General features: G+C 51.8%; 1 protein-coding gene across 1 annotated transcript in view; it reads right to left on the bottom strand.

Annotated features, from left to right (window-relative positions):
• Window positions 1–26,180, bottom strand: part of GAD1 (glutamate decarboxylase 1) — a 58,073-nt gene that overhangs the window by 14,704 nt on the left and 17,189 nt on the right. Inside the window, exons 3-12 of the mRNA XM_078870994.1 lie at window positions 19,604–19,666; window positions 12,546–12,755; window positions 12,072–12,314; window positions 8,922–9,012; window positions 5,690–5,802; window positions 4,898–5,013; window positions 3,591–3,670; window positions 2,772–2,826; window positions 2,221–2,337; window positions 571–635 (exon numbers count right to left, since the gene is read on the bottom strand). Coding sequence (XP_078727120.1) covers window positions 571–635; window positions 2,221–2,337; window positions 2,772–2,826; window positions 3,591–3,670; window positions 4,898–5,013; window positions 5,690–5,802; window positions 8,922–9,012; window positions 12,072–12,314; window positions 12,546–12,755; window positions 19,604–19,666 — 1,153 coding nt within the window. The remainder of the gene's footprint in view (window positions 1–570; window positions 636–2,220; window positions 2,338–2,771; window positions 2,827–3,590; window positions 3,671–4,897; window positions 5,014–5,689; window positions 5,803–8,921; window positions 9,013–12,071; window positions 12,315–12,545; window positions 12,756–19,603; window positions 19,667–26,180) is intronic.

Here is a 26,180-nt window from a genome sequence, read left to right as displayed (position 1 = left end):
GAAGATGACCTCCAAAACACACGCGACTCTTCGATAGACTGTGATTGAACCCGGTTGGTATTCCTTGCGTAACAGAGCTAACCGAGCTCAAATGGGGCCTTACGAGCCGAGATAATAACACCCCAGTCCGGTTTATTTACCGCTGGGTGGAGAGAGGGGGCCCCCCCCGAGGGATTTGAATGAACCTGTTTCATCGTTTCAACTGCCGCGCCGGGAGATGGAATCGAACCGGCGACCCCTGGAGTGCAAGTCCAGTGGTGCTGCTGCTGACCCCGTGGTATCCGCAGGAAAGGAATCACGCCATGGTGGCGAGAGGTTAACTACCTCGCCTCGTATGCAGGAGATCACGTGTTCGATCCCGACGCTTGTATAATTTGGAGTTTGCAGGTTCTCTCTGGATTTTCCTCCAGCTCCTCCGGTGTTTCCCTCCACATAAGCCACTTTTTTTGTTGAGCTATCATTGTTGGCCAAGTGGCTTCTGAAAAATAGCGATATACGCTCAGTGGGCAATACCTGGTAAAAAAACATAAATTAAATCGCGAGCAAGGCAGTGACACGCCAAACACCGACCTCTCGACTCCGTTGAGCTTGTGGCGATGCTTGCGAGACATCAGCAGCCCACCTCCCCACGCCGCCTGGCACAAACAAAGACAAAGATCCCCCCCCCCCGTGTAGCCTTAGATTGCTGGGGCCAAGTGCCGTTTAGCGAGCGTGGTGGGATGGTCGTGGCAAGTCTACAAAGTCTGTTTGCCAATTTACTCGGGAATTATATACAGAGCAATTATCTGCCAATGCTGTGAAAACTTGGCAGGACCCTGTTGAAAGAGAGCCATGAGGCCTCAGCGAGGCTTCCCGAGGTCGACAAGCGTAATGATGAACGTGCTAACTATAGAGTGGCAGAGTACGCAGTGAGCAGCGTGGTTTAGTGGCGAGTGTAGCGTCGTAATAGTGGCGAGCTTGGTATATTACCAACCACGGCGGGTATAAAATATAACGTCGAGTGTGGAATAGCGGCGAGTAAAGCATTAAGTGTGAGGTGTAGTGGCGAGTGTAGTTTAGTGGCGAGCGTGGTGCATTGGGCGACCGGTCAAAATCAGAATCTTCGTGTATCCTGGAGGAATCCGATGAGCTATGAAGCTCTTTCACAGATGTCTAGTCGGGGCGGGTCGGCAAGACTGGCGAATGTGGTGTCGTGGTGGAGTGCCGCATTTGTGGTGAGTGGGACGCAGGAGTGGCGGCTGGTGAATGTCGAGCGGCGAGTGGTGCGGTGGGCGAGTGGCGTGGTGGGTGAGTGGTGTGGTGGGTGAGCGTGGTGGGCGAGTGGCGTGGTGGGTGAGCGTGGTGGGCGAGTGGCGCGGTGGGCGAGTGGCGTGGTGGGTGAGCGTGGTGGGCGAGTGGTGCGGTGGGCAAGTGGCGTGGTGGGTGAGTGGCGTGGTGGGCGAGCGGCGTGGTGGATGAGCGTGGTGGGTGAGGGGTGAGCGTGGTGGGTGAGGGGAGTGGTGGGTGAGCGTGGTGGGGAGCGGCGTGGTGGGTGAGTGGCGTGGTGGGCGAGTGGCGTGGTGGGCGAGTGGCGTGGTGGGCGAGTGGCGTGGTGGGCGAGTGGCGTGGTGGGCGAGTGGCGTGGTGGGCGAGTGATGTGGTGGGCGAGTGACGTGGTGGGTGAGTGACGTGGTGTGGTGGGTGAGCGTGGTGGGTGAGCGGCGTGGTGGGTGAGCGGCGTGGTGGGTGAGCGGCGTGGTGGGTGAGCGGCGTGGTGGGCGAGCGGCGTGGTGGGCGAGCGGCGTGGTGGGCGAGTGACGTGGTGGGCGAGAGGCGTGGTGGGCGAGCGGCGTGGTGGGCGAGCGGCGTGGTGGGCAAGCGGCGTGGTGGGCGAGCGGCGTGGTGGACGAGTGGCGTGGTGGGCGAGAGGCGTGGTGGGCGAGTGGCGTGGTGGGTGAGTGGCGTGGTGGACGAGTGGCGTGGTGGGTGAGCGGCGTGGTGGGTGAGCGACGTGGTGGGCGAGCGACGTGGTGGGCGAGCGACGTGGTGGGCGAGCGACGTGGTGGGCGAGTGACGTGGTGGGTGAGTGGCGTGGTGGGTGAGTGGCGTGGTGGGCGAGCGACGTGGTGGGTGAGCGGCGTGGTGGGTGAGCGACGTGGTGGGTGAGTGGCGTGGTGGCCGAGTGACGTGGTGGACGAGTGGCGTGGTGGACGAAGGGCGTGGTGGGTGAGTGACGCTCACGTCGACGTGCATCCACATGTTGTGGCGCTGGCAGATGTCGGCGACGTCGTGGAGCGGGTCGAAGGCGCCGTACACCGTGGTGCCAGCCGTGGCGCTCACGAAGAACGGCACCATCCCCTGCGCACCGCACACGCACCGGTCAAAATCCCCCTCTACGCTCACACGCATCACCGCAGCAGCACATTCAGGAGCTCGATGCCAATGTCGAGGTCAAAAAACGAAAAAGAAAAAAAAAATTAATTTTAATTTTACTAGGTAAGGCCCACTGAGCTATGTAGCTCTTTTTCCAAAGCAACCTGGCTATCACAAATGATCGGCTCAACACGTGGCTCAGCATGTGGACATTTATAGCAGCCAAGTTGATTCTAAAAAGTGGAAGGGATAAACCAGAGGACCCAGAGAAAATAATTGTCACTGGCGTTGGCCGTGAGCGTGAATCGAACTCCGATCGCCGGGTTCGTGGTGCAGTGCGCCAAACCACTAGGCCCCGATCCACACGCACGTTGCTATAATTTCTCGATTTAAGTAATTGCAACGAAAAATAAACGAACCTTTTTCTTTGAGTCGATGATCTTGGCTTCCAGATCAGCAGGAACCATCTTCCCCCTGTGTGAAAACGCCACAACCCAGCTCTCTCGATTTGAAGAAAATAAAAAATGCACTGGGCCACAGCACGCACAACACTTGCTCGTTTAAAAATCTCTTGGAAAAAAGCGCAACTTGGTGCCTTGAAATGCGAGTCTCTGCAGGCAGGACCAGAGACTCAAGACTCCGCACAGGGAAGAGGAGGGTGGGTTTTAAGTAGGGTTGCCACCTTTTAGGAGGAGGTACGGGAAATAAAGGGGACAGCCATGGAAAGCGTCGGAATATCTGACAATCGAAAGAGGAGAGAACTGCATGTAAATGCGATGTTTACGGCAGTGCATTATTATTCTTTACGACGAAACTGACAAAAAACTCGGACTTGCAATGTCCCGGGAAGTCCGACAGACTCCCCAGGATTGCAGCTCCCCACCCTCCCCCCCCTCACAACAACTGGATGATCCTAGGAAAACCAAGGACAGGTGGCAACTCTGGTGAGAGTGACCAGCGGATAGTGGCTAGTGCGAGATTGGCTCGTGGCAGCAGGAGGCAAGCGAGAGTCGGTAGTGGGGGGAGAAAATTGATAAATCACCATCTCTGCTCGACAGATTTCTGACACGAAACAGAGCTTCATCCGATTGCCCAGGAGAGCGGCCTCAGCAATAGGACTATTCCTGGGCATAGCAGGACACGTGGAGAGACCCTTCGGCCAAACCCTACCCTGGTTCCTCGCCGAGCAGTGGATAGAGCATGGCAGGCGCGCGGGGGGGGGGGTGAGAGAAAATCACCTCTGGTCGGCTTTGATGAGAAAGACATTGTCGGCTCCAATCCCAAGCGCGGCAGCTGCCTTCTTGGTGGAGTAGTGGCTCTGTCAACAACAACAACAACAACGGTGACAACAACAATCGGGAGATAATTGTTTTTTTTCCTTTCTATCTGGCAACAAAACGGACACCTTTTTTACAAGGAGTCATGTTTGCATAGACCACAATACCTGCAGCCATAATGCAAACAAAAAACATAACTCTGATAATATATGCACTGTCCTTGAAGTTGATTGGTCCACACCCGAGACAGCTTTCCTTAGAGCCTAGTCTCACATGGGTTGGACCAGATGACGCCAAAAGGCGCACAACTCAAAGACAATGCACCATCAGAGTATGAGAGCTCGGGGTTAGCATTTACACCATTGGAACCTCATTTTCCAGTAAAAAATATGATAATTGTTTTTTTACCCTTCTATCTGGCAACAAAACTGCAGGTATTGTGGTCTATGCAAACATGACTCCTTGTAAAAATGGTGTCAGTTTTGTTGCCAGATAAAAGGGTAAAAAACCAATTATCATATTTTTTACTGGCAAATGAGGTTCCAATGGAACAACCAGGAGGTCAAGGTGTCTTTGGGGCTCGGACCCAGAAAGTTTATTTAACCTCCTAGAATTCGAACCAAGGGGTCACAATCCTCTAAATTATTTTAACCCCTCCTTGTGCGGTAGTTTAACCCTCAAACCTAAAGCCTCATTTTGACCCCTGGGAGGTCAAAACTCACAACCAGACTCCAGTTCCGATTCTCAAGGGCAGGAAAGTGAAGTTGCCGTAACAGTATTTGTACCCTGTGGCTCAAATCATACGGATGGCTGGGCCGCTCATTAGGGATAATCGTCGCGTAATGATGATGCCGGCGATTGTGAAGATGCTGCTGCTGCTGATATTCCTGTTGATAATGTGAATGTCTATGATGATGGTGCTACTGCGGAGGCAGCTGCTGCCGCCAACGGATTAATATTTCTGTTTATACAATGGTCGACCATGGCAAAGCTTTGAAAAACACGGTCGGCTTTCGGGACCAATATCACGATTCATAATTCTTCACGTGACAAACTTTATGACCTCGGCCATGGGTCGGGTGGAGGAGGGTATACAACAAAAAACATTGCACTCGTGCGATCCACTTTTTAAAAAATCTATTTTGCGGTGCCATTGACGATGGCGGCGAAGCTTGCTGCCAAGGCTGACGAGATTCTCACGCTTATGCCGTCGCCGTTGACGATGCTGTCGAATGCGATTTAAAAAGATGCCCGGTGCTGGCACTCACACACTCGGAGGTGAAGAGCACGAGCTGAGGGACAGCCGCCATCCCCTTCATCTTCACCTCCGGGAAGAACTTGTAGCGAGCGGCCATGACGGCGTACAGGTTATTGATGGCTCCCCCTGTGTGCACAAAGACAAAGATCCCCCGTATAGCCTTATCGGACTGTAGGGGCAAGTGCCGTTAGCGATTACCTACGAAGAGTGGCACAGCACACGAGGGGGGGTTGGGTGGCCAACACCACGCCCGGCCGCCTTTGTCTCCCTAGTGCCGATGTTTACACAATCGCACCAGGTACTCAAGGACCGGTAGCGGTGAACAGGAATCGAAGAAGACACCCGGACTACTCCCCTGACCTACGACGGTGAAGGCGGAGTGGACCGTGCAGGCTGACCGGCTGGGGAGGAGGAAGAACAAGAGAGGGGACAGGCTGGAGACTAACATACCGACGACCCTCGCCCCCCCCCCCACGTTGATCCTGTTTGCCACTCGCCATGGGGCCCTCGGAAGCACTGAAGGCAGCGAGGCTGGTGCGAGGAAAAGGAACTCTAAGGAGAGGCTTCATCACCTTTTCTGGGGCCGTCTGGAACGCTCTGCCTTCCGAAACTAAAAAAGGAAGCCACCTGGGAGCTGTGCACTTTTAAAATTTACTTCTTAAAAACTCCTTTTTGTGTTTAGTTCGTCATCCTTCCCCTGCACCTCCCAAATAGCATGTCTGGCTATGTACGGTGCGAAAGAAATGTAACATAGAAACACGCGAGGGAGATGAGATGGAGGAAGAGGGGGGGGGGTGCCGACCTGGAGAGAAGACGCCATCGCCATCGCCGTTGGGCCAGCCGATGATCTCGCGCATTTTCTTCAGCGTGATTTTCTCCATGAGGACGAACACGGGCGCGATCTCATAGGTGAACCTACAAAGACAAAGGTCCCCCCCCCCAAATAGCCTTAACAGACTGTTGAGGCAAGTGCTGTTATAAAGCACCTATGGAGCATGGTGACCAAGCACCATGCTCGGCCGCCTTTGTCTCCCCGGTACTGATGTTTACACCACTGTGCCACAATACATTCAATGCGTGCACACACAACACAGACACAATAATAGACCAAACATCTACCAGGAAATTACTACAATTACCTTTTCATGTTACTCGGGAAATTACTTCCAATTTACAGTTATTTGGCGAAGACCCATTGAAATGCATTAACATTCGTCACAGAACACAGGCTTGCCATAGTTACACCAAGATGCTTTTTTTCACTAGGGCACTATTATATGGGTCAATGAGTTTACATTGGATGAGAAGAGGGCTCTGTATTGGATGAAACGATGGTTCTATATGGGTTGATGAGGTGGAGTTCTCTTCCAGTTCTGGCGGTGGTTCAAACCACCCCAGGGTGACGCTTTCGGGGGGGGGGGGGGGGGGTGGGGAATATCGCATAGGCTGTGGCATGGACACCGTGCAGGATATATTTTTCATGCGTGTGGAGGATGTGGGCGTCACGTTCCGGTGACAAAACACACCGATTCACAACATGACCGTCGCCTTACGAACGCCTCCGTTCACTCGAGGCGTGGTACCAGCAGCAGCCGCCGCCCCCGCCAGCATGGCGTTACAAAATCACATCCTCGAGGAGCTCCCGGGCACGCGGAGTGAAACGTCGGACATCGTGCCAAAACAACGCGCATCCGCGAGCTGTGCACAGCAGCACAGCGGCGAATACCCAACAACCGTGGCATCATTTACTCTCACCAAAAGGCGAATTCTCAAAGACAACGAGCTATCTGATTTGTTTTAATCTTTGAAATTGACTTGATGAGAATCCACCAGATGTCACGATGGCAGTCAAATATCCCCCGTGTAGCCTTTAACAGACTGTTCGGGGCAAGTGCTGTTAAGCGAGTAGCACCGATGGCAGCCGGCACAGCGCACGAGGGGGTGGGTGGCCAGCACCACGCCTGGCCGCCTTTGTTTCCACACACACACCGCACCAGCTACTCATTGAGGCCAAGTAGAACTACTAGGGCAGTAACCAGTGAATCTCACACTCAACATCCACGGATGCATAACCCTGCTCACTGTAATTACTCGGCCTCCCATTCGGCAAGAACACAATGAAGACAAATCATCCAATGTTCTGCACTGCATTAGGGAAAATGCAAAGGTGAAGCCCTGCAATTGCCTTACCACGCCACTGGTGGTAGGAAGGGGGCCTACACAAGACAGAATCCTAGAGCACCCCCCCAATGGAGGGTGTTGGGCCTACTCTTCCATTATCACTCGACATCTTTGAAAAAATTGAGGTGCCCACACTTTACCCCACCACACACAGGGACCTATTGGAGGGAGGAGGGGGGGGGAGAATTTAAGAAACTTGCATCAACGTTTCAACTGCCGCACCGACGACCTCGGGATTACAGTCCAACGTGCCAAGAATGTAACGATTGGGGGGGGGAGGGCTTCTCTCTTTTTTTGTGCAGTCATCAGTGACCGGGCTGAGACCGCCACAATTCCCTCGCCACGCTGAGACTGAAAACCCGGCTAAAAATCACGGGCGGCTAGATCCCCCCTCCTCCCCACCCCTCGGGAATAGAACGAAATCTCTCAGCGGCACTCAGATCGGTGCTCGGAGCCACGAGCCCAACCCGGATTCCTCCAACTCCATCGCTCACGATCTTTCACGATTCCGCTCTCCTTGCTCTCACGGAGCTGACGGAGGAGAGGGAGGGATGTGGGGGGGGGGTGTGTGGGGGGTGATCTCGAGCGCTCGGCCGCCACCGCCTCGTCACTACCGGGGGCTGGAGTCGCCGCCACATCAGAGCCGATCGCGTTTCCACCCATCAAGCCCCGATAACGAGGAGCAGGAGGAGGATCGGTCATCCTCCGGGGCGGTAGCAATGTTGCCGCTCGTCTCCATTAAACTTCGCCCCAGCGCTTGTGGGAGGTTGTTTTTTTTAACAACCCCCCCCTCTCTCTTTCCCCCCCCCCCCCTCTTTCTCCCCCCCCCCCTCTTTCTCCCCCCCCCCCCCCCTGGCCGTAGCCAAGCGTCGCGCGCACTCCGCTCTGCTACCGCGAGACGTGCGCTTATTTTGATTTCTTGGGGGGAAAACAAAACACAGAAATTGTGATGCCGATTCTTTTGGCATCACAATTTGTGGGGGGGGGGGGGGGGCTTTAATCCAGCAGTGGATTGACCGTGATGAATTTAGATGATTTTGACGATGGTGTTAGTGATGCTGCTACTGTTGCTACTGCCGATGATGATTTCGATGGTGTTGTCAATGATACTGCTGCTGATCATAATGATTTTGGTGGTGTTAGTGCTGCTGCTGCTGCTGATGGAGTTAGGCCGACCCAGACCATCACATGACCCCCTCACCCCCATTCTGCCTACACCGCCCACCCCACCAGAGATGAAACGCCTAATTGATACACGTTCACGCTCCAGCAAATTGAACGAAGAGGGATTTTAAATTCAAAGCCCTTTGCCTGCAGCGACGAAGGGGGCTTTCGGCATCGCGGCCGATGTGACGCGGCGAGTGCGAGGTTTACCGTGCGTTGCGAGAGCGCGTAGGAGGGGAGCGGTGGTGCAGCGGTCGGCGCGCATCGCCACAAACTCGGCCTCCAGAGTTTGATTCCCGCTCACGACTTAATAAGAGTGGCGAATATTTTAACGACGGGAAAAAGTGTCATCATAAACGGTTGTGGATTTCCCCACGAGGTTGACTCGGCCTTAAGCGAGAGCTGTACCCGGTGTGGCGTGCAAACAACAGCATTGGGTAGGGGGGGTGGTAGAGGGAAACAAAGGTTGGTGGGGGGCGCTGTGCAGGCGACAAACGCCACGCCGTGGTTGAGGCGCTCATCCAACAGTAGGTTGACAAGGGTCTATACGTACACACACACAAACACACACACACACACACACACACACACACACACACACACACAAACACACACACACACACACACAAACACACACACACACACAAACACACACACACACACACACACACACACAAGTGGGTATTTACATGTTGGTGTTGGCTGTCGAGGTGAGCCACTCCCCCGCCAATCCAATGATGTCCAGGCCACACGACAGTTGGTTGAAAAACCGTGGGTGACCTGGAACACACGACACGTACAATACAAGCCATCATCGCCGGGCGTTATCCATCCACTGCTGGATGAAGATAATCCCCCGCCCTCCCCCCGTGGCAGCAACTCTCCACCGAGCCCCACGCCGCACAAGAGCCGCCGGTTCCCCTCGCTCCGTCTCTGCACACATTTATAAATTGTAAACATCGACGCAAACATGAAGCAACCGTTAGCGTCATACATGGACAATGTTATGCTAAATACAATAGGTAGAAACTTCCGATAAATAATCGGTCTCTCCACGTATACATTTATTTTTTGTTACAAAACCTATTGTCCACACACTGCCTTCTGGGAATTACATGTTTCAGCAAGTATTACTGTTATATGCTTCGAAATTCCGCTAATGATTATTTTGCGGTGGGTATTGTATAGTTTTGCATTGAACCAGGAGCCATAACTAAAGAGAGACTCCCTTGCCTGTACACATTTTGCCAGTTAATTGCATTGCTATAAGCAGGCTTGGAAAAGATCGCTTGCGTGTGCGAGCACGTGCGAGTGCGAGTGCGTGCGTTAGGGTGCACGTGGTGCAGTGTGTAAACATTGCCGCCGGGGAGACAAAGGCGGCCGGGCGTGGTGTTGGCCACCCACCCCGCCGTGCCTTCATTAGGGTGCTACCTCGCTAACAGCACTTGCCCCAGCAGTCTGTTAAAGGCTGCACGGGGGGGGGGGGGGGGTCTCTGTCGTCTTTGGTTTTGCATTCTAGTGGGGCGGGCTGAAGGTGTCACTGTGACACTTTACTCGCCCCCCCCCCCACCCCCCTGGTGCCAGATAACCCTCCCACCACGGCAGTCGAACAAAAACACGGCCCCAATAGCGGACATCTGCAGCGGCAATTAGGAGAGGGCAATTATAACCCCAAGCGTTTATAGCCGTCAGCCCCCCATCTCCATTTAGAATCGCACGTAACCTGCCCCCCCCCCCCGCCCCCCGCCCTTGATTCAGCTCCATAGGCAGGGCGACCACCCCCTCCCCCGCGCCACGACATGATGAGTTCACATCCCAGCCAGTGAGATTTGTAAAGACCCATCACAATAATCATTATGATAGCCACCATCATCATCACCACCACCACCTTTTAACCTAAGCAGCAGCAACAGCTAAAAGAACCGTATCAGCTGCAACAGCTTGAGTTAGAGCAACAGCTCTTTGTATCATCATCATCATCAGCGGCAATGGCAAATGAAGTATTGGCATCATTAGCATCAGCAGTCTGAGCTTCATTGTGAGCATTATCATCAGCACCGGCAGCATCATCATCATCCTCCTTGGTGGGATGGTCCATTCTTAGCGAATCGGCTTGCCAAGGGCACAAAAAACAGAAGCGAACACACGCGCGAGTGTGGTGGTGGAGGTATTGTAGCAGTCCGTGCGCTGCACTACGAATCCGGTGACACGAGTTCGATTCTCGTTCACAGCCAACGCCAGTGACGAATATCTGAACTGGTCCTGGGCCTCCCCTAGGTCGACTTAGCCTCAAACAAGTGCCTGGTGCGGTGTGTAAACATCGCCACTGTGGAGACAAAGGCAGTCAGGTGTGGTGCTGACCACCCAACCCCTCGTGTGCCGTGCCAGCCTTCATAGGTGCTCGCTAACAGCCAGTGCCATATTAAGCTAGTGCGGGGCCTGTAGCATATATTATAAACGGGCCTTAAATAAAAATAGACAAATATTAAAAGACACATTTTTAACTTGCATAGTAAAGTAATTGTATTTTTTCATTTGCTATACAGCCAGATAATACGACAAATCGCTAACCTTAAACACCCAGTCGTTCATAAAAGTTGAAGGTAGTATAGTACTATAGTAATAGAGCAAGTGCAGAATCACTGAACCGGAATTGATAGCTTGAAAGTATTTAGTGCAGGGCCCTTGAAAGTGCGGGGCCCTTGAAAGCGTGGGGCCCTTGGAAGTGTGGGGCCCGTAGCTACATTTGTAGCAACTTTTGCTTCTACGATATAATTATCCGGCACTGCTAACAGCACTTGCCCCAACAGCCTGTACAGGCTATGGGGGGGGGCGGGTTGGGATCTTTGTCTTGTGTGTGAGAGTCAGACGAATTGGAGGTCGCATTGGTGGACTCGTTGGGCCCAGGGCTTGCTTTGACGACATGCCCCCTCGAGCTGTCATTGTGCCATTGGCTAGTAGCACGGTACGGGGGGGGGGGGCTCGACCCAATTCGAGGCGTCCGCCCACGGGGGTTGTGCCGCCACGCATCGCGAAGAGCGAAGCTCTGGGCCCCTTGGAATAAGGCTCTGCTATAGAAATATATATAGGACAAGACAACTGGCCGGATAAATAAACGGGACTCTCTCCGTGTAGCAAATAAAATACACACCCGATTGATCGGCTGAATAAAATCCATCATGAACAAGTTAGGAATAAACGTGCGTCACGCGACGCTTTCCGGCACGCGAGTTTTTGTCTTCAGAATTATTGAATTACCGATGGGCATCTGGTCGCCAGGGCGAGCACGTTTCGGATCTTCCAAAGGTTTGGGCAACCCCATTGATCAATTTATCTGGCTTCCTTTCAGCCAAGTCAGTCCCCGACAGCAGAACGACCTCAAACTGAAGTTCCCTTCAACGTGGGACAGGGCTCACGGCGTCAAAACTTTCAACCTTAAGTTGGCGAGTGTGAGCATAAGGGCAGATTAATGGATGGGACCAACTCATTTTGGAGGGACTGTTGTTGTCTTGGTGTGGTCTGGGACTGTCTTTTTTTGCTGCCTTGCACAAGATTGGGAATTGGTGTACTTATGTAATTTGAACCTGGATACTTCATCTATTTTCTGCATTTAATTTTCGCGATTTGCTTACATTTCCTATACTTTGCACTCCTATCGTTGTTTGTATCGTTCGTCTGTTGCAACCTTGAAACCTGCCTCGAGTGGACGTCCGTAACAAACTAGCTTCATAACCCATCGGATTTCTCCAGGATAAAAACACAGATTCTGAACTCTGAACGAGTAATCAAGTCGGTGGGCTGTCAAGCAAAGTGGGCGCGTTAATGGGCGAGCGACCGACCTGTGCGCACGCCGTACTTGAGCGTGTCTCGACAGTCCACCAGGATCTGCTCGAGCGACTCGGGGGAGTCCGACAGCTCCAGGTTGAAGCCCTCGAGGCCCTCCAGCAGCTGGTGCGGGTGGTGGAAGTCCAGGATCTTGGTGGAGCGGTCGAACGTCTTGCGGATGTAGCTCAGCAGGATGTCCATCAGCTCCAGCAGGAACTGCACCGTCGCCTCCTCGCCGTTCTTGGCCGGCAACAGGTCTGGGGTGATCGTAATAATCGTTGTCGTCACCGTCATCATTGTTGCCCGTGACGGCGACAATGCCATTCTTTGTCATCATTTTCCTCATTTGTCATCATCATCATTGTCACGATTACGGACGGAAGAATTGATCATCGTGACGATGATGATCCATCCTCCCCTCCTCATCGATCTCTCTATCTTTGCCTCCGTCCACCCAACCATCCCATCCCATCCGTCAGGGCACTCACCTCGCGCGTACAGGTTAGAGAAGTTGACCTCTGCGCGGCGGTGAACCCTGGGGTCGCCGTCCATCTCGGCGCCGTCTCCCTTGCAGCCGGCGGTGCCGTCCGCGCCGCCGAGCCGACCCCCGCCAGCCTGCTGCTGGCTCTGCTGGCTCCCGAGCGAGCCCGGCACGCCGCCAGAGCCGCGTTCGTCCAACACCCCTCGCTGCAGGAACCCTGCGGACCACGCCGGCACAACAGGCGCCCATCAAAGACGACCGGCCGACCCCCCCCCCTGCCCCCCGACTCGCTGTTTACGCGCACGGCTCGCAAAACGGACACGCGACGAAGCTGCGGTGTGGAGATTTTGAATCCGGGGTTTCAGCCGCACGGCGATTAAATTGGGTTTCTCCAGTGTAGGGAGGTTGGTGGGTTCAGCCCGGTAACCAATAACTGCCCCTAAAATAGCCATGACAGTAATACTGTATTGGTTTGAACTCGATTTGATTAACATTTCAGGCTCGAAAATAAAAAAAACACACACTTTTGGTTTTGACCTCCGTGCGGCAAAAATTCCTGTGGGGCACCCAGGGGAGGAGGGCAAAGAGGAAGCCCCCCCCCCGGCGCCAACTGGAAAGCAGCTCTGTGGTTACCGCCATCCGCAGGCCATTGCCACGCGGCGCTGCACTGCTCCGAGAGATTTCGGAATCGTCGATTCGTCCCATGGCACGATTCCAAAAGTAAAGTTGGAATAACAACAGCGGGGTGGTGGGGGAGGGGGGAGACAAATTGAATTTAAGAGTTCCTTCTTCGTTGGGTAAACAGCGATGATATACCACATCACCTTCGGCCAGGTCTCAGAACTGTTGCACGTTTTTCTACCTGGTCCCCCCCCCCCCCCACTGTTGAAACGCTAGCGAAGCAAATGCCCCCTCACAGCCACGATTAGCTTCAGGCCTTCCCCCTTGGCTCGCATGTTGGACACATCCTCCGAGGGCCGCTTGTTTATTGTATAATTCAATAGCCTTGCGCTCCTACAGCCTCCAGTCAACGGGAGTTTAAGGCGAGAAAGACAAATACATTGGCGGAAACGCATCTGGCTGCAGATGGTCGTGTGGCCGATAGGAAAATCGATTTCGCGTAGCCGCTCGTGACAAGACCGCTGCTAATAATGTTGCCGTTTTTGTAAAACAGAGCGACGCTAAAATCTAAAATAACGGCGGGATTATTGCCTCGACAGGTGACATTCTTTTTTAGGTCACTTGCGTTTAGCGCCACGGGCAAATTACACTTCCCTTTGCAGTTTGTAAAAAAAAATAACATTTGCCCTCAATATAAACAAGACATAATATCCGAGAGAGATTACATCAACTTGCGTGTCGAAGATAGACAAGGCTGCGAGAGATAGCACGCAGCTTGGGGAAGTCGTCATCCAGCAGTGGATAGATTAAGGCCGATGCCCGTATATGTTTAAATAATTGTCATCGTATTTCCTCCTCCAGCGCTCCGTCTGCGAAGAGTAGACATTAAAATGTGCTCATATGTAGGACGCTTTCAAAGGAAGGGGGTGGGGTGATTTTATATTCATACGGCCTCGCGTCAAAGGCAACTCACTTCGCAACGGCCCGCAGCCGATATGTATCCGTCACGGCGAGCATATTAGGCGCACTAATCGGGCAGTGGAGGGGACTAATGCTTTCAGGTCGGCGGCAACACGGCCGTTTGTAATTAGAGAGCTCGTTCCGTCAGTCACTCCCCGTCACACCCCACCACGTGAACACACTCGCACACAACCACACACACGAATGCCCGTATGCCGCACACACGCAACGCACGATCACGTTAACATGACGACGCGCACACACCACGACAGATACTACACAGCCGCACACGACCACGCGAGTACAAAAAAAAAAGACAAAGACCTACAGTGTAGCCTTAACAGATTTTTGGGGCAAGTGCTGTTAGCGAGCACCTACGAAGACCAAAACGGCACATCAAGGGGATGGGTGGGCCAGCACCACGCCCGGCCGCCTTTGTCTCCCCAGTGGCGATGTTTTTACGCACCGCACCAGGCACTCATTTAAGGCTGAGCCGACCTAGGGGAGGTCTAGGACCGGTTCAGATAATCGTCACTGGTGTTGACCCTCAGCAGGATTCGAACTCGGGTCGCTGGGTTTGTAGCGCTCTACGCTAACCGCTACCCACTACATGCCCACAAAAGACAAGCAGATGCACGCACACTGACACACGTGCACATGCACGCACACTGACACACGTGCAGATGCACGCACACTGACACACGTGCAGATGCACGCACACTGACACACGTGCAGATGCACGCACACTGACACACGTGCAGATGCACGCACACTGACACACGTGCAGATGCACGCACACTGACACACGTGCAGATGCACGCACACTGACACACGTGCAGATGCACGCACACTGACACACGTGCAGATGCACGCACATGTACCCCCAGACACAATGCACACACACACACACACGTGCACACACACACACCCATTCACACACATGGAGATGCACGCGCGCGCACACACACACAGGCAGCCCCCCGTAACATCATTACATGGTCGGCTGGACTGGTCATTACACGCCTCAACGTAACGGCTTAAGCAAAGACAGACGTGCGGCGTGTGCGGTGCTTACAGCGAAATACAAAAACACAAACACGACGAGGACGAGGAAGGAGAGGAGGAAGGAGGAGAGAGAGGAGAGGGAGGCGATGAGAGGGGAAGAGAGGGAGCGGCGCTGGGTAGAGTGGAGCAGTCACTTAAGCGGGGAACGAACGCTCAAGCCCCTGCGAGCAGGGGAGTGGGTGAGCGGGTGGGTGAGTGAGTGGGTGAGCAAAAGGTGGGGGACATGACCCTGCTGTGGCTGCGGTGCCTCAAATATTGGCAGAAGTAAACACCCCTTCCGAGTGGATGACCGAGGGTGCCATCTTTGGAGGAATTACGAGCGGCGATCCAGAGTCTGAGACCAGGAAAGGCACCGGGCAGAGATGATCTCCCAAGCGAAATGTTGAGGGAGGGTGGCCGTCTGTGTGCAGACTGTCCTACATGACATCATCGCAACTGTCTGGGCCACAGGACGATTTTCCGCAGGATTGGAAGGATGCCCTGGTGGCCTCCCTCTTTGAGAAGGGGGACCGCACAGACTGTGACAACTGCAGGTGCATCTCCCTCTCCTCAGGTGTGACGGGAAAAGTGCTGGCAAGGATAATTCAACATTGCCTTACCAGGCACGCAAAGAGGCTTGCAGAGCTCCAATGTGGTTCATAGCAGGGCGGTTCTGCTCAGAAGCCATATTCTCTGTCCGTCTGCTACAGCAGAGGTGTAGGGAATTTCCTACAAGACCTACACATCTGCTTTAACCTGGTCAAGGCCTATGATACCAACCGATAATCGTGAATCGATTGCAGTACTTGGATTAATTGCACATTCTAGTGGGACCTTATTAAAGGCTTTCCGAGCTAAACACAGGTTGCTTCAAATTTTTTTTAACACTTACATGGGACTATCGTTTTTAAAGTGGAAAAAGAACGGATAATACACTGTAACATGATAACAAATGTATGTTAATAGCTTCAAAAGTCAAAGAGTCTCCACTTGTTCGCCATCATTGTCACGTGCCTGGAATCTTCTCCAGGTGGTCTCCGGAGTCTGGGAGGTAGACTTCTTGTGCTGTTGTTGCAAATTCTCAAAAGCGCTCACTTTTACTGGTAGGGACCTCCTGGTTCCACCAGCCCACAGGGGATTATTGTGTCCGTCCGTCCGTCGTGCATCCAAAAATGGGAGGGGTGGGGCTGGTCACCCCGTGGTGCCCTTATAAAACTCAACGTTACACCTACTCACGCCGGCTTGTGCCCTCCCTCACAGTCGGACATATTTGCGGAATACACCACGCCGCCGTTGACCCTGGCCATTGACCCTGGCCATTGACCGAGCAACCCAACGTTCCTACCAGCTCCCTCCGCAGCAGGAATGTGTTTTTATGCACCTTGTATATCACGCTCCTTCTAACCCCAGACGTCATTATTCCACTCGGGTCGTAATCGGTTCACTTTTACTTAATGCGGACGGGCCAATTACCTTTTTAAAAAGGTGATGGTCATGTTAAAACACAATAATTTTTTTAGCGTGCACAAAGCAACGTTGATTAAGCAAAAAATGGTCAATACATAGTGTGCCTTTAAAAAAAAAATCGGAAGTCAAGTTAATCTCACAATTTGACAACAAAACATCGACGCATTCGTCAATCACACCGTGTCCCTTCAAAAACAGGAAAATTAATTAGGAGGCAACCTTACGGGCGATGACCCTTCTTCATTAGCAAACATCGGTTTGCATTATATACGGAGTCAAACTTACATGCGACATGAAGACGGGTCATTTTCCGAAACGTCGCCTATTATACACTTTTCATTTTCAGGCCAGTGTCATTGATGAACACGTTGGGAATGGTTTCGTTAAATTATGCTTGTTGCATCACTGCCAACACAGCAGTGAATAATGTCTTCACATGTATTACGCACACAGAATTTAGATTTATTTTTATTTCAATTGTGCCGTCAGCACCATGTCATGAGATCAAGACATTTTCAATTCAAGAAGCGAGCAGCAGCGCACATCCCTTGTGCCAGAGAATGGTCCTGGAAGATGACCTCAATGAGAACTACTCCGGAGGTTTAATTAAATTGGCATCTTTATCTGTACCATGCACCCACCCAATGCAATTTAGAGACATCGTTCCGACTGTTCAGCAACAAGACCGGGTTTGGTCAGGACACGATGCTCGACGGTCAAGCCTTACGATGGAGTGCAGCCGAAGGGGGGAAAAGTCGTTCCGAGTTGAGGTGTGCAATACATCGCACCATTGCAGGGGCTGAAAAGGATTCCAATTCCATCATCAAGCAGTGGATAAAGCGCAGCTGCTCGTGGCCGACGGTGGCGTTGGATGCCTGCACTAACAATTCTGTACATAAAACATTTCTTGTTCGTGAACGAGCCGCGCGCAGTGATAAATACGACGACTGCCTTCAACGAGCCACAAATGAACCGGTGTTCTCCATTACTCAGGGGCGGCTTTTACAGTTAACAAAAAAGGGGGCTCCCGGCATTTACGGTGACAATTTACATTTCTCTCGGCGATGATTACGGCGGCAAAGTCGCGGCGATAAATTGGGAGTCCGTCGCAAAGTGCTTCTGCGTTTTTCCGCCTCTCGAAAGATTAAACGCCGCGAGTTGGCCACGTGGCTCTGGGGGCCTCATAATGGCCGTGTCAGTGACAGCGAGCTGGTGATGAAATGAAGATCGGTTCACACCCACCCGGAATATTTGTACCCCCCCGCCCCCCTCCTCAAGCAGAATTTATATGTTGGTTCCCACCAGCAATCATTTGTTTATCCTCACTACTTAAGGGCGAGGTCAGGGGACCCGTACACATTGGGCCAAGGACAAAGTCAGGGCCATACAGGTGGAGTGGGGAATGGAGGTGGCGTAGCGCGATTGGTATGGGCCCTGCTCCAAAGAATATAATGGGGGGGGGGGCTGTAAGATCCCCCCCCCACCACCTCTTTAGCAGAGCACCAGGGCCCCTTCGGCCCATGGGCGTCGATGCATTTGCACTGCCTGCACACTCACCAGCCGCACCGCTGGTGAAAAAGTTGGAACTGCACCGGAATGGAACAGAGCGTCGTCGTCGTCGTCGTCATCATCATCATGTCTCTTCATGACGATGGCGTCAAAACAAATATCTGACAAGGTATATTATTGATTGGATGGAAGCCTCCAGGATTGTAAACTGGTATATTATTGATATTTACCAAATATGTTTTTGTTCATCAATGCCAGGCCCTTTTTCAAATGCTAACATTTCAGAACGTAACCCAACTTGGGCAGTTTCTGGATCTGCCTCTGCATAGCCCAGCTGTACTGCCATGAGAGAGAGAGATAGAGAGGGGTCTTCAAAAGGGAAAGTTAAAGCAAGACTCAACCTTTCAAAGGAGGACACACGGCTCTAATCTTGGAGCTACACACCCAGAGCCGTGTCTAGGGCTGTCTGCCGAGAGGAGTTTGAAACTTCATTGGGAGGAGGGAGAGAGACTTTAGGAGGTATAGTGAAAGTGTGCCACCGTAGCACCCGGGTGAGATTTTAACTTGGCAGAATTTCGGAGACTTGGCATGACAGTGAAGAAGAGATGTGCACAGAGCGCTAAGAGACCAGCCTTAGACTGGAATAATATAGAAGAGACACCTACACAGCCTGCCAGTCATGCAGGCACAATAGTATACACACACACACAGACCTGCAGGTAATAGTAATACTAATCCAGTTCGTTTGGTAGTTGCAAGGCTGATCACAATGCTGCTGTGTTTCACAGACACAGTCGGCAGCAGCTTTACAGGATGGGGGCGACGTTGTCGTTGGGAGAGTTTTCCCCAACAGAGAACAATTTTTTAATGCTTTCAAATTTTTCACCACGAAACCCAGCACACAACGGCCCCCCCCCCCCCCCTCTTTTCGAACGACATCGCACGATGGAGGCGCCGCATTTGACGGTCGACACCGCCTGCGGTATCAGCCAGGCAGGGCGCCCTGCCCGGCTTGGAAGCGTAGAGCTTCTGCAACAAGCGGCGATCGCGGTAGTCGTGCAACGGGGTGGGGGGGGGGTTAGGCGGCAGAGGTCGCAAACGGGTTTTGATTCCTTACCCGTACCCGGCCGCACCAGGGTCGCAAATGGGTACCCGTACCCGGACGGGTACAGGTAGCCGTATCCTACCCGTACCCTACCAGAAATGAGTGACAAACGGTTACTCACCAGTGACTCACGGCCTACCCGTACCCAGCCGCACCAGGGTCGCAAACGGGTACCCTTACCCGGCTGGGTACGGGTAGCCGGGTATCGGGTAGGGTACGGGTATCGGGTACCCGGTTGCGACCTCTGTTAGGCGGTCACGTAGGCTGGCACGCAGTGGATGCAGCAGGCAGAGAACTGGCAAACAACAATGACACGGACGATTGCGAAAGGGAAGAGGGGGGGGATGTTAGAGACTCACCACACAGCTTCATGCCCAGCTTGCGAGTGCAGCCGTGGGCCACTTCACACCAATCGTTGTAATCTGCGAGAAATACCCACAGCAGTTGTTGTTGTTATTGTGCGCACCTAGGACATGCAAAAACGCAACATCGCTAACACACACACACACACGCTTACGAATATTTCACACACACACGACCACACACGCGCACACACCACTAGTAGAGAAACTCGCACCGCACAAACTCGAAAACAGAGCCCCCGTATAGCCTTTAACTTACTGTTAGCGAGTAGCACACCCGATGAAGGCCGACACGGCACACGAGGGGGGTGTGGGTGGCCAGCACCACGCCCGGCCACCTTTGTCTCCCTTGTGGCGATGTGTACACACCGAAACCAGATACTCATTTGAGGGCGAGTCGACCTAGTGGAGGCCTAGGACCCGTTCAGATAATTTCATCATCGTCCACTTGGTGTTGGCAGCGAGCGGAAATCGAATTTCGGGTCACCGGGTTTGGAGCCTCATGTGCAAACCGCTAAACTTACCACTTCCCACAAATATTATTGCACACAAGCAGAGGTTTTAAAACCACCCCCATTCTCCACACACCTCCACCAACCCATACCCCTCGACTCCACAAACATCCCACACAGCACGAACGCTTCACGCTAAAACCCCTTCATGCATTTAATTACTCTCGTTTCGTTTATGATTTTTTGCACAAAGACTAATGGCGAAGGCTTATGTTTATATTATTACCCGGCACGTAAAGTATTAATAATGAACATTTTGCAAAACAAATTAAGGAGATGCGGTGCTCCAAATTAATTATCTCACCATCATTAGGCCTGTGTGTTAATTGCCATCGATTCAGTGGCTTCACACACACAAACACTTAAAATATTAGACAATGCAAGCGAAATTTATTAGTTGCGACGGATGAAGGTTCATTGTGTGCGCGCAGGTGCACTCATGATAGAAGCCCTTTAAAAGGGTATATCAGCTGTTTTACTGCAGCCCGTGCACCAACAATCTGACTCGTGTAACTGCTGCGGCCCGACTGCGTGAGCCGGGGACATTAACAGTGGACCATAAGAATATTAAAATAAGCCTTAAAAACCTCAACACATTCGTCAATAACACTGGCATTGCTTGAAACGTCACCGATTCTATATCTTTTAAGAGTGTTACTGACGAGGTTTTTCTGTTTGTCAAGCGTACCTTAGACTGGCTCACTAAATGGTCAGACATTAACAGCGTGACCTCTAAGGATCTTAAAATGGTGTCAGTCAGACACCCGAGTCTTTGACCCCTAACACTGCAGTAACAATAATAATAATAATTGACACTTCTAAATCGCCTTTCACCCAGAGATCTCAATTGTAACGGAGCTTTAGACGGACTCCCACTAACAAAAAGGTGTTTAGTCTGGCTCTCCAAACAGGAAATATGAAACCCCTAAGCTGCTTAAACATATATTTAGCCTTCACCTCAGCTTCGTCTTGGATATCCATTAGAATCATAAGAACATTCATGGAACCGTGCCTTCGTCTGGCACTACGAGCCTTTTTTAGGCATTTAAAATAAACCATTACTTTTCCCAACAAGATAATCATAAGTGTCGTCTCGCATGCCCTTGGCCCCATGTGCTTTCTGGAAGTGCATAATTTCAGCAGCATGGATTCAGTTCAGGAAAACACTTTGGGCTGGTTTTGACACACGTGGTGTCTCGTCAGCAGAGTCAGGCCTGCCTGAAATACATTCTAGGAGAACTGTCAGATGTAAGTTGCCAAGGCCCATCAACATCCACCCATTCACCACTAAAGTGGCGAAGACGTGCAACTCATGCAGCCAGATATGGCTGCAGAGTTTGATGGTACATGTTGTTTACGTCGTTTATTGTGAAAATTCGGTCACAGTTCCTATGATCACTGTTTTTATGGCTTTATTTCTATGTTCCTATGATCACTGTGCTTTTATGGCTTTATTTTGGTGATTTTCGATAAGTTTTTTGGTTTGGCCATGTTTGTTTGTTGTAGTACAGAGTTAGACTGATGGCCTTAATCTAAGTTGTCTTGTGGTCAGGGGCGGTTTCTTCATTAGGGCGATTGGGCGACGCACCACCAATGTAATTCAACCACAGAGTCACGCTAGCCGTCACTGTGCCTCTGGATATAGTCCAATCAGCGTCATGTCACGTTCTGTGGAGTACCGCCTCTTTTTGGGCGATTTCACTCCGGCTGAGAATCGCCCCGAGTGTTCCCATAGACTTACATTCAAAGATGTTTTTTTTTCGAACGGGTGGCGCTGCAATGCATTCTCTATGGCTTCCGGGAGGGCTCGCACTAACGTGCTTACGTCATCATACGTAAGCACGTTTCAGTCAACAATTGTATTTGTCGCCACCTAGTGGAATCTTTAATAAAATAAACTTGAGTGGATTGTATTAATAGTGAATATAGAAACAAACATGATGTATTGTAAGAGTCACTTTATTTTTCATTAATATTAAAGAAGTGAAGTTGCCCTTACATGCTTAAGCTGTTAATTTATCCTTTGCATGGGTGGACCTTATCCTTATAAATCATCCAGACATTTGCCCCCCCCCCCTGAGAGATTTTGCAGGAGCCGCCACTGCTTGTGGTCGTTGTTGTTTGACTTGCATCCCACTGGGATTTTTGCACATTTTTGTGTACGGTGCTTTTTCTCCAATATTTTGCTGTCTTTTCTTGGATTTTCTGTTTGCACTCAGTCACATATTCACTTTAAGATGTTTTTTGTTCATGTTTTTGTTTTTTGTTTGTTGCGGTTGCACCCGATTCAAGAGCCGAATGGCTCACAGGGCTACACCTAATAAATGAACTTGAACTTGAAATGAACCACAGCGCTTGGTGCCAGGCTAGGTGCCCTTTGGAGACCAGGTGAAATGTCGAAGGCTCGCTGGACATATTATGGGGCAGGCCCGAGTGTCATGGGTTGACCGACTGACAAGACTGGTAGACTACAGATCATAGATTACAAAGGCAAAGATCCCCCACATATAGCCTTAGACCGAGGGTAGGTGCGGCTAGCAAACACCTAACATAAATACACACACTACTTTGAAGCACAATGTCAACGGGGACATCATCATTCTACAAATTTTAGCACGCTAACCAGCCTATAAAATGGAGAGAAAAGGGTAACAATCAAAAATTGCATAATGATCGGAGGACCACAAAGGATTTGTTGAAGAGGAGCGAGTGAGAGAGAGATGCAAATGTCCAACAACGAAAGGACTCAAATACGGTTCTCAGAATTTACTGTAAAAAACTATTAGAAAAAATAAGAAAAACAAAAATCAAAGGATACAAAAAACAGAATTGATTAGAGACGTCAAAATAAGCATTGGGGAAGTGCAAAGGCAAATATACAAGGTGATTGGGTTATATCGTGTAAATATAAAGACCGAAACAGGATTTTCTCCACAACTCTGGCCGTTGCCTGATGAAGCTGGTTGTAATTACCGTCAAAACGTCATTCTCTCATTTGTAAATGTTGTGGGTTTACTCTCCAACACAGCGGTGTGCTGTACTCGTAACGAATTGGCACGTTTTGTGTACGTGACAAACCTTACTAATTGGTTGCGTCGGGTGGTGGCGGGTTTAACGGACACATTTATATATTTACGCGATCAAACACAAAAAAAAGCATCCGAGCTAGATAAAAAAAAAGGTTGGTTCTATTTGGGAATCCCACATGGTAGGTGGGTAGCCCTCGGGGAGAACGATGGGACCCAAGTCCCACGATGAAGACAGAATCCTAATATTCGTGGGGAGGAATGTTACACAGATCGCGATGGCAAAAATTCATTTAACATACAATTTTTTTTTTTTACCCACTTGGTCAATGGATGCGGATCTGCATTTGGATTGCATCACCCGCTGACTTGATTCACCGTTCCGGTAGGGACACAATGGAGGAGGAATCGGGTTCACAAGGTTTCAGTTATTGACATATATAAGTTGGTTCACTTGAAAATAAAAATCTCGCATCTCCAAAAAACTACCAAAAACACCAAAGACAAAATACCCCCGGTGAGCGAGTAGCACCTATGAAGGCCGGCACGGCACATGAGGGGATGGGTGGCTAGAACCACGTCCTTGCCTTCCTGGTGGCGAAGACTTTACTACACACCGCACCAGGTACTCATTTGAGGCCGAGTTGACCTAGGGAAGGCCCATGACCGGTTCAGATAATCGTCACTGGGTTGGCCGTGAGCGGGAATCGAACTCGGGTCGCCGGATTCGTAGCGCGGCGTGCTAACCGCTATATTACTACTGAAAACACCACAAACACACTCCAACCCAGAGTGAAATCCCACCAAGAGATGGGGAAACGCTGCAATATGAAGAAGAGCGACACAGCTGGGCGAGGATTGGGTAGGCGAGACGGCTGTGTTGAGCAGTATGGGGAGTCGAGTGGGGGGTGGGCGTTCTGTTGTTCATGAACCCCGAGGCCTCTCTCCTCTGCCCCCCCTCCCCATTCCACGCACCGCTGCCCCCTCTGTTGTATTTGTCCAAGCCAATCTCACAGAAGGGGAGAGAGAGAGAGACGGACACAAACATCCTCCCTGGCATGTGTCCTACGCAGACCGTTGGGGCAAGTCCTGTTAGCGGAGCACCCCCGTGAAAGCGGGAACAGCACACGATGGGGGTGGGGGGTGGTCAGGACCACGCCCGGCCGCTTTTGTCTCCCCGAGTGGCGATGTTTACTACACACCGCAACAGGTACTCATTTGAGGCCGAGTCGACCTGGGGGAGAAGGTCCAAGACCGGTTCAGATATTCGTTACCGGTGTTGGCCGTGAGCGGGAATCGAACTGGGCCCGCCGGGTTCGTAAGCGCAGCGCGCGAACCGTTGCACTACCGCTCCCAACACATTTATACATACACAGACACCGACACACAAAGACTGACACACACAGACACTGACACACAAAGACACTGACACACTCAAACGCTTCCCATCGCCCTGTCAACTCATTCCCCCCATTTGACAATCATCGCCACGCTTGGTTGCAGGATTTAGCCCCGCCGTGCTATCGCAAGGCTTCGTTTGCTTTCCTTCGCCTCCTCATCAAGTGTCCGTGCCGCGCCCGAATGTCTCCTTACATGTCAAACGATCTTGAGCAACCGACAGAAATGCAACGATATTCTAGGTGGAAGGGGACGAAAACTAAAAAAAATTGGCAAAATTATTCGGTCGAGCGTACGTTCACAACTAGAATATATATATATTGCACACATATATCCTGGCTTCGATTCACGGTTCCACCATCCCAGGACTCGCTCAGTCATCACCGACTCGATGGCTATAACAGCAGCAATGCACATCTCCTACATACTGCACGGCCTTCTCGTCCCCATTGCTCCGTCTCTGCCCGATCCACTAACCTCGGCCGCCCTGGAAACCACGTGGGGACGCGCACCCACCCCCCCCCCCCACTTGCTGGAACAACCTCCACACCAGGCACCACCTACGGATTTGCTCCACCTTTGCGTGGTCCAGCAACCCCCGACTTACTCATTCTCACCACCCCCCCCCCTCCTCGTCAAGATGACGGACAAGCAGGACGCCCGTCCGGACCACCCTGCTCCGTACCGTGTGGGAGGCGTCGTGACGTCGTTATTTTGGATTGGGGGATGTGGGGGGGGAGAGGGGGGCTGTGTGTAATGATGGGGGGGGGGGGGCACCTGTGGTATTTTTTTCTCTCTCCGGGCTTAAGTACCTCGACACAAAAATCCATACCGCCACATCACGCGCACACACAAACAAAGACAAAGACCCCCCATATAGCCTTGACAGCCTGTAGGGGCAAGTGCTGTTAGCGAGAACCTATGAAGGCTGGAACGGTACACGAGGGGGTGGTGGGGTGGCCAGCACCACGCCCGACCACCTGTCTCCCCAGTGGCGATGTTGACACCGCCACTGGGTAATCATTTGAGGCAGAGCCGACCTGGGGGAGGCCCAAGACCGGTTCAGATAATCGTCACTGGTGTTGGCCGCTAGCGGGAATCGAACCCGGATCACCGGGTTCGTAGCACAGCGCGCTAACCGCTACACCACCGCTCCCCATAACACCCCCCCCACCCCCCTTTTCTCGCTGGGCTAAAATAAGCCCTGCATTGGCGCGCGCGCGTGATTTATTAACGCGTGCGTGTGGAATGGGGCAACGCGTAGATGGTAAAAGGTGCAGCCCTACGCCACCGCTATAGCGGTGGGTGTCCTCCCACCCCGGGGGAGCTCTAGAGACCCATCTAGACGGTAACACTCAGTACTGTATTTGGCCTACTATCAAAACACACACTGGCCAGACGTTTTGGAAGGAGGTTGGGGGAGTAACCACACAGGAGGAGAGTTATCCCCCACATAAAAATCGGTTTTCCACTTTCTGACAACAAAACAGTTGTTAAGATGTTAAAACACCAAACTGAAACCTTTTGCAAGGAATCATGTCTGCATTAACCACTTATACTTGTGGTGAACATGCAAACAAAAAACATGCTCTGACAGTATATGCATTGTCTTTGAAACTGATTGGTCCACACCAGAGA

The sequence above is a fragment of the Lampetra fluviatilis genome, chromosome 31, assembly GCF_964198595.1.
Source record: "Lampetra fluviatilis chromosome 31, kcLamFluv1.1, whole genome shotgun sequence".
NCBI lineage: Eukaryota > Metazoa > Chordata > Hyperoartia > Petromyzontiformes > Petromyzontidae > Lampetra > Lampetra fluviatilis.
This window is presented reverse-complemented; position numbering and strand designations above follow the sequence as displayed.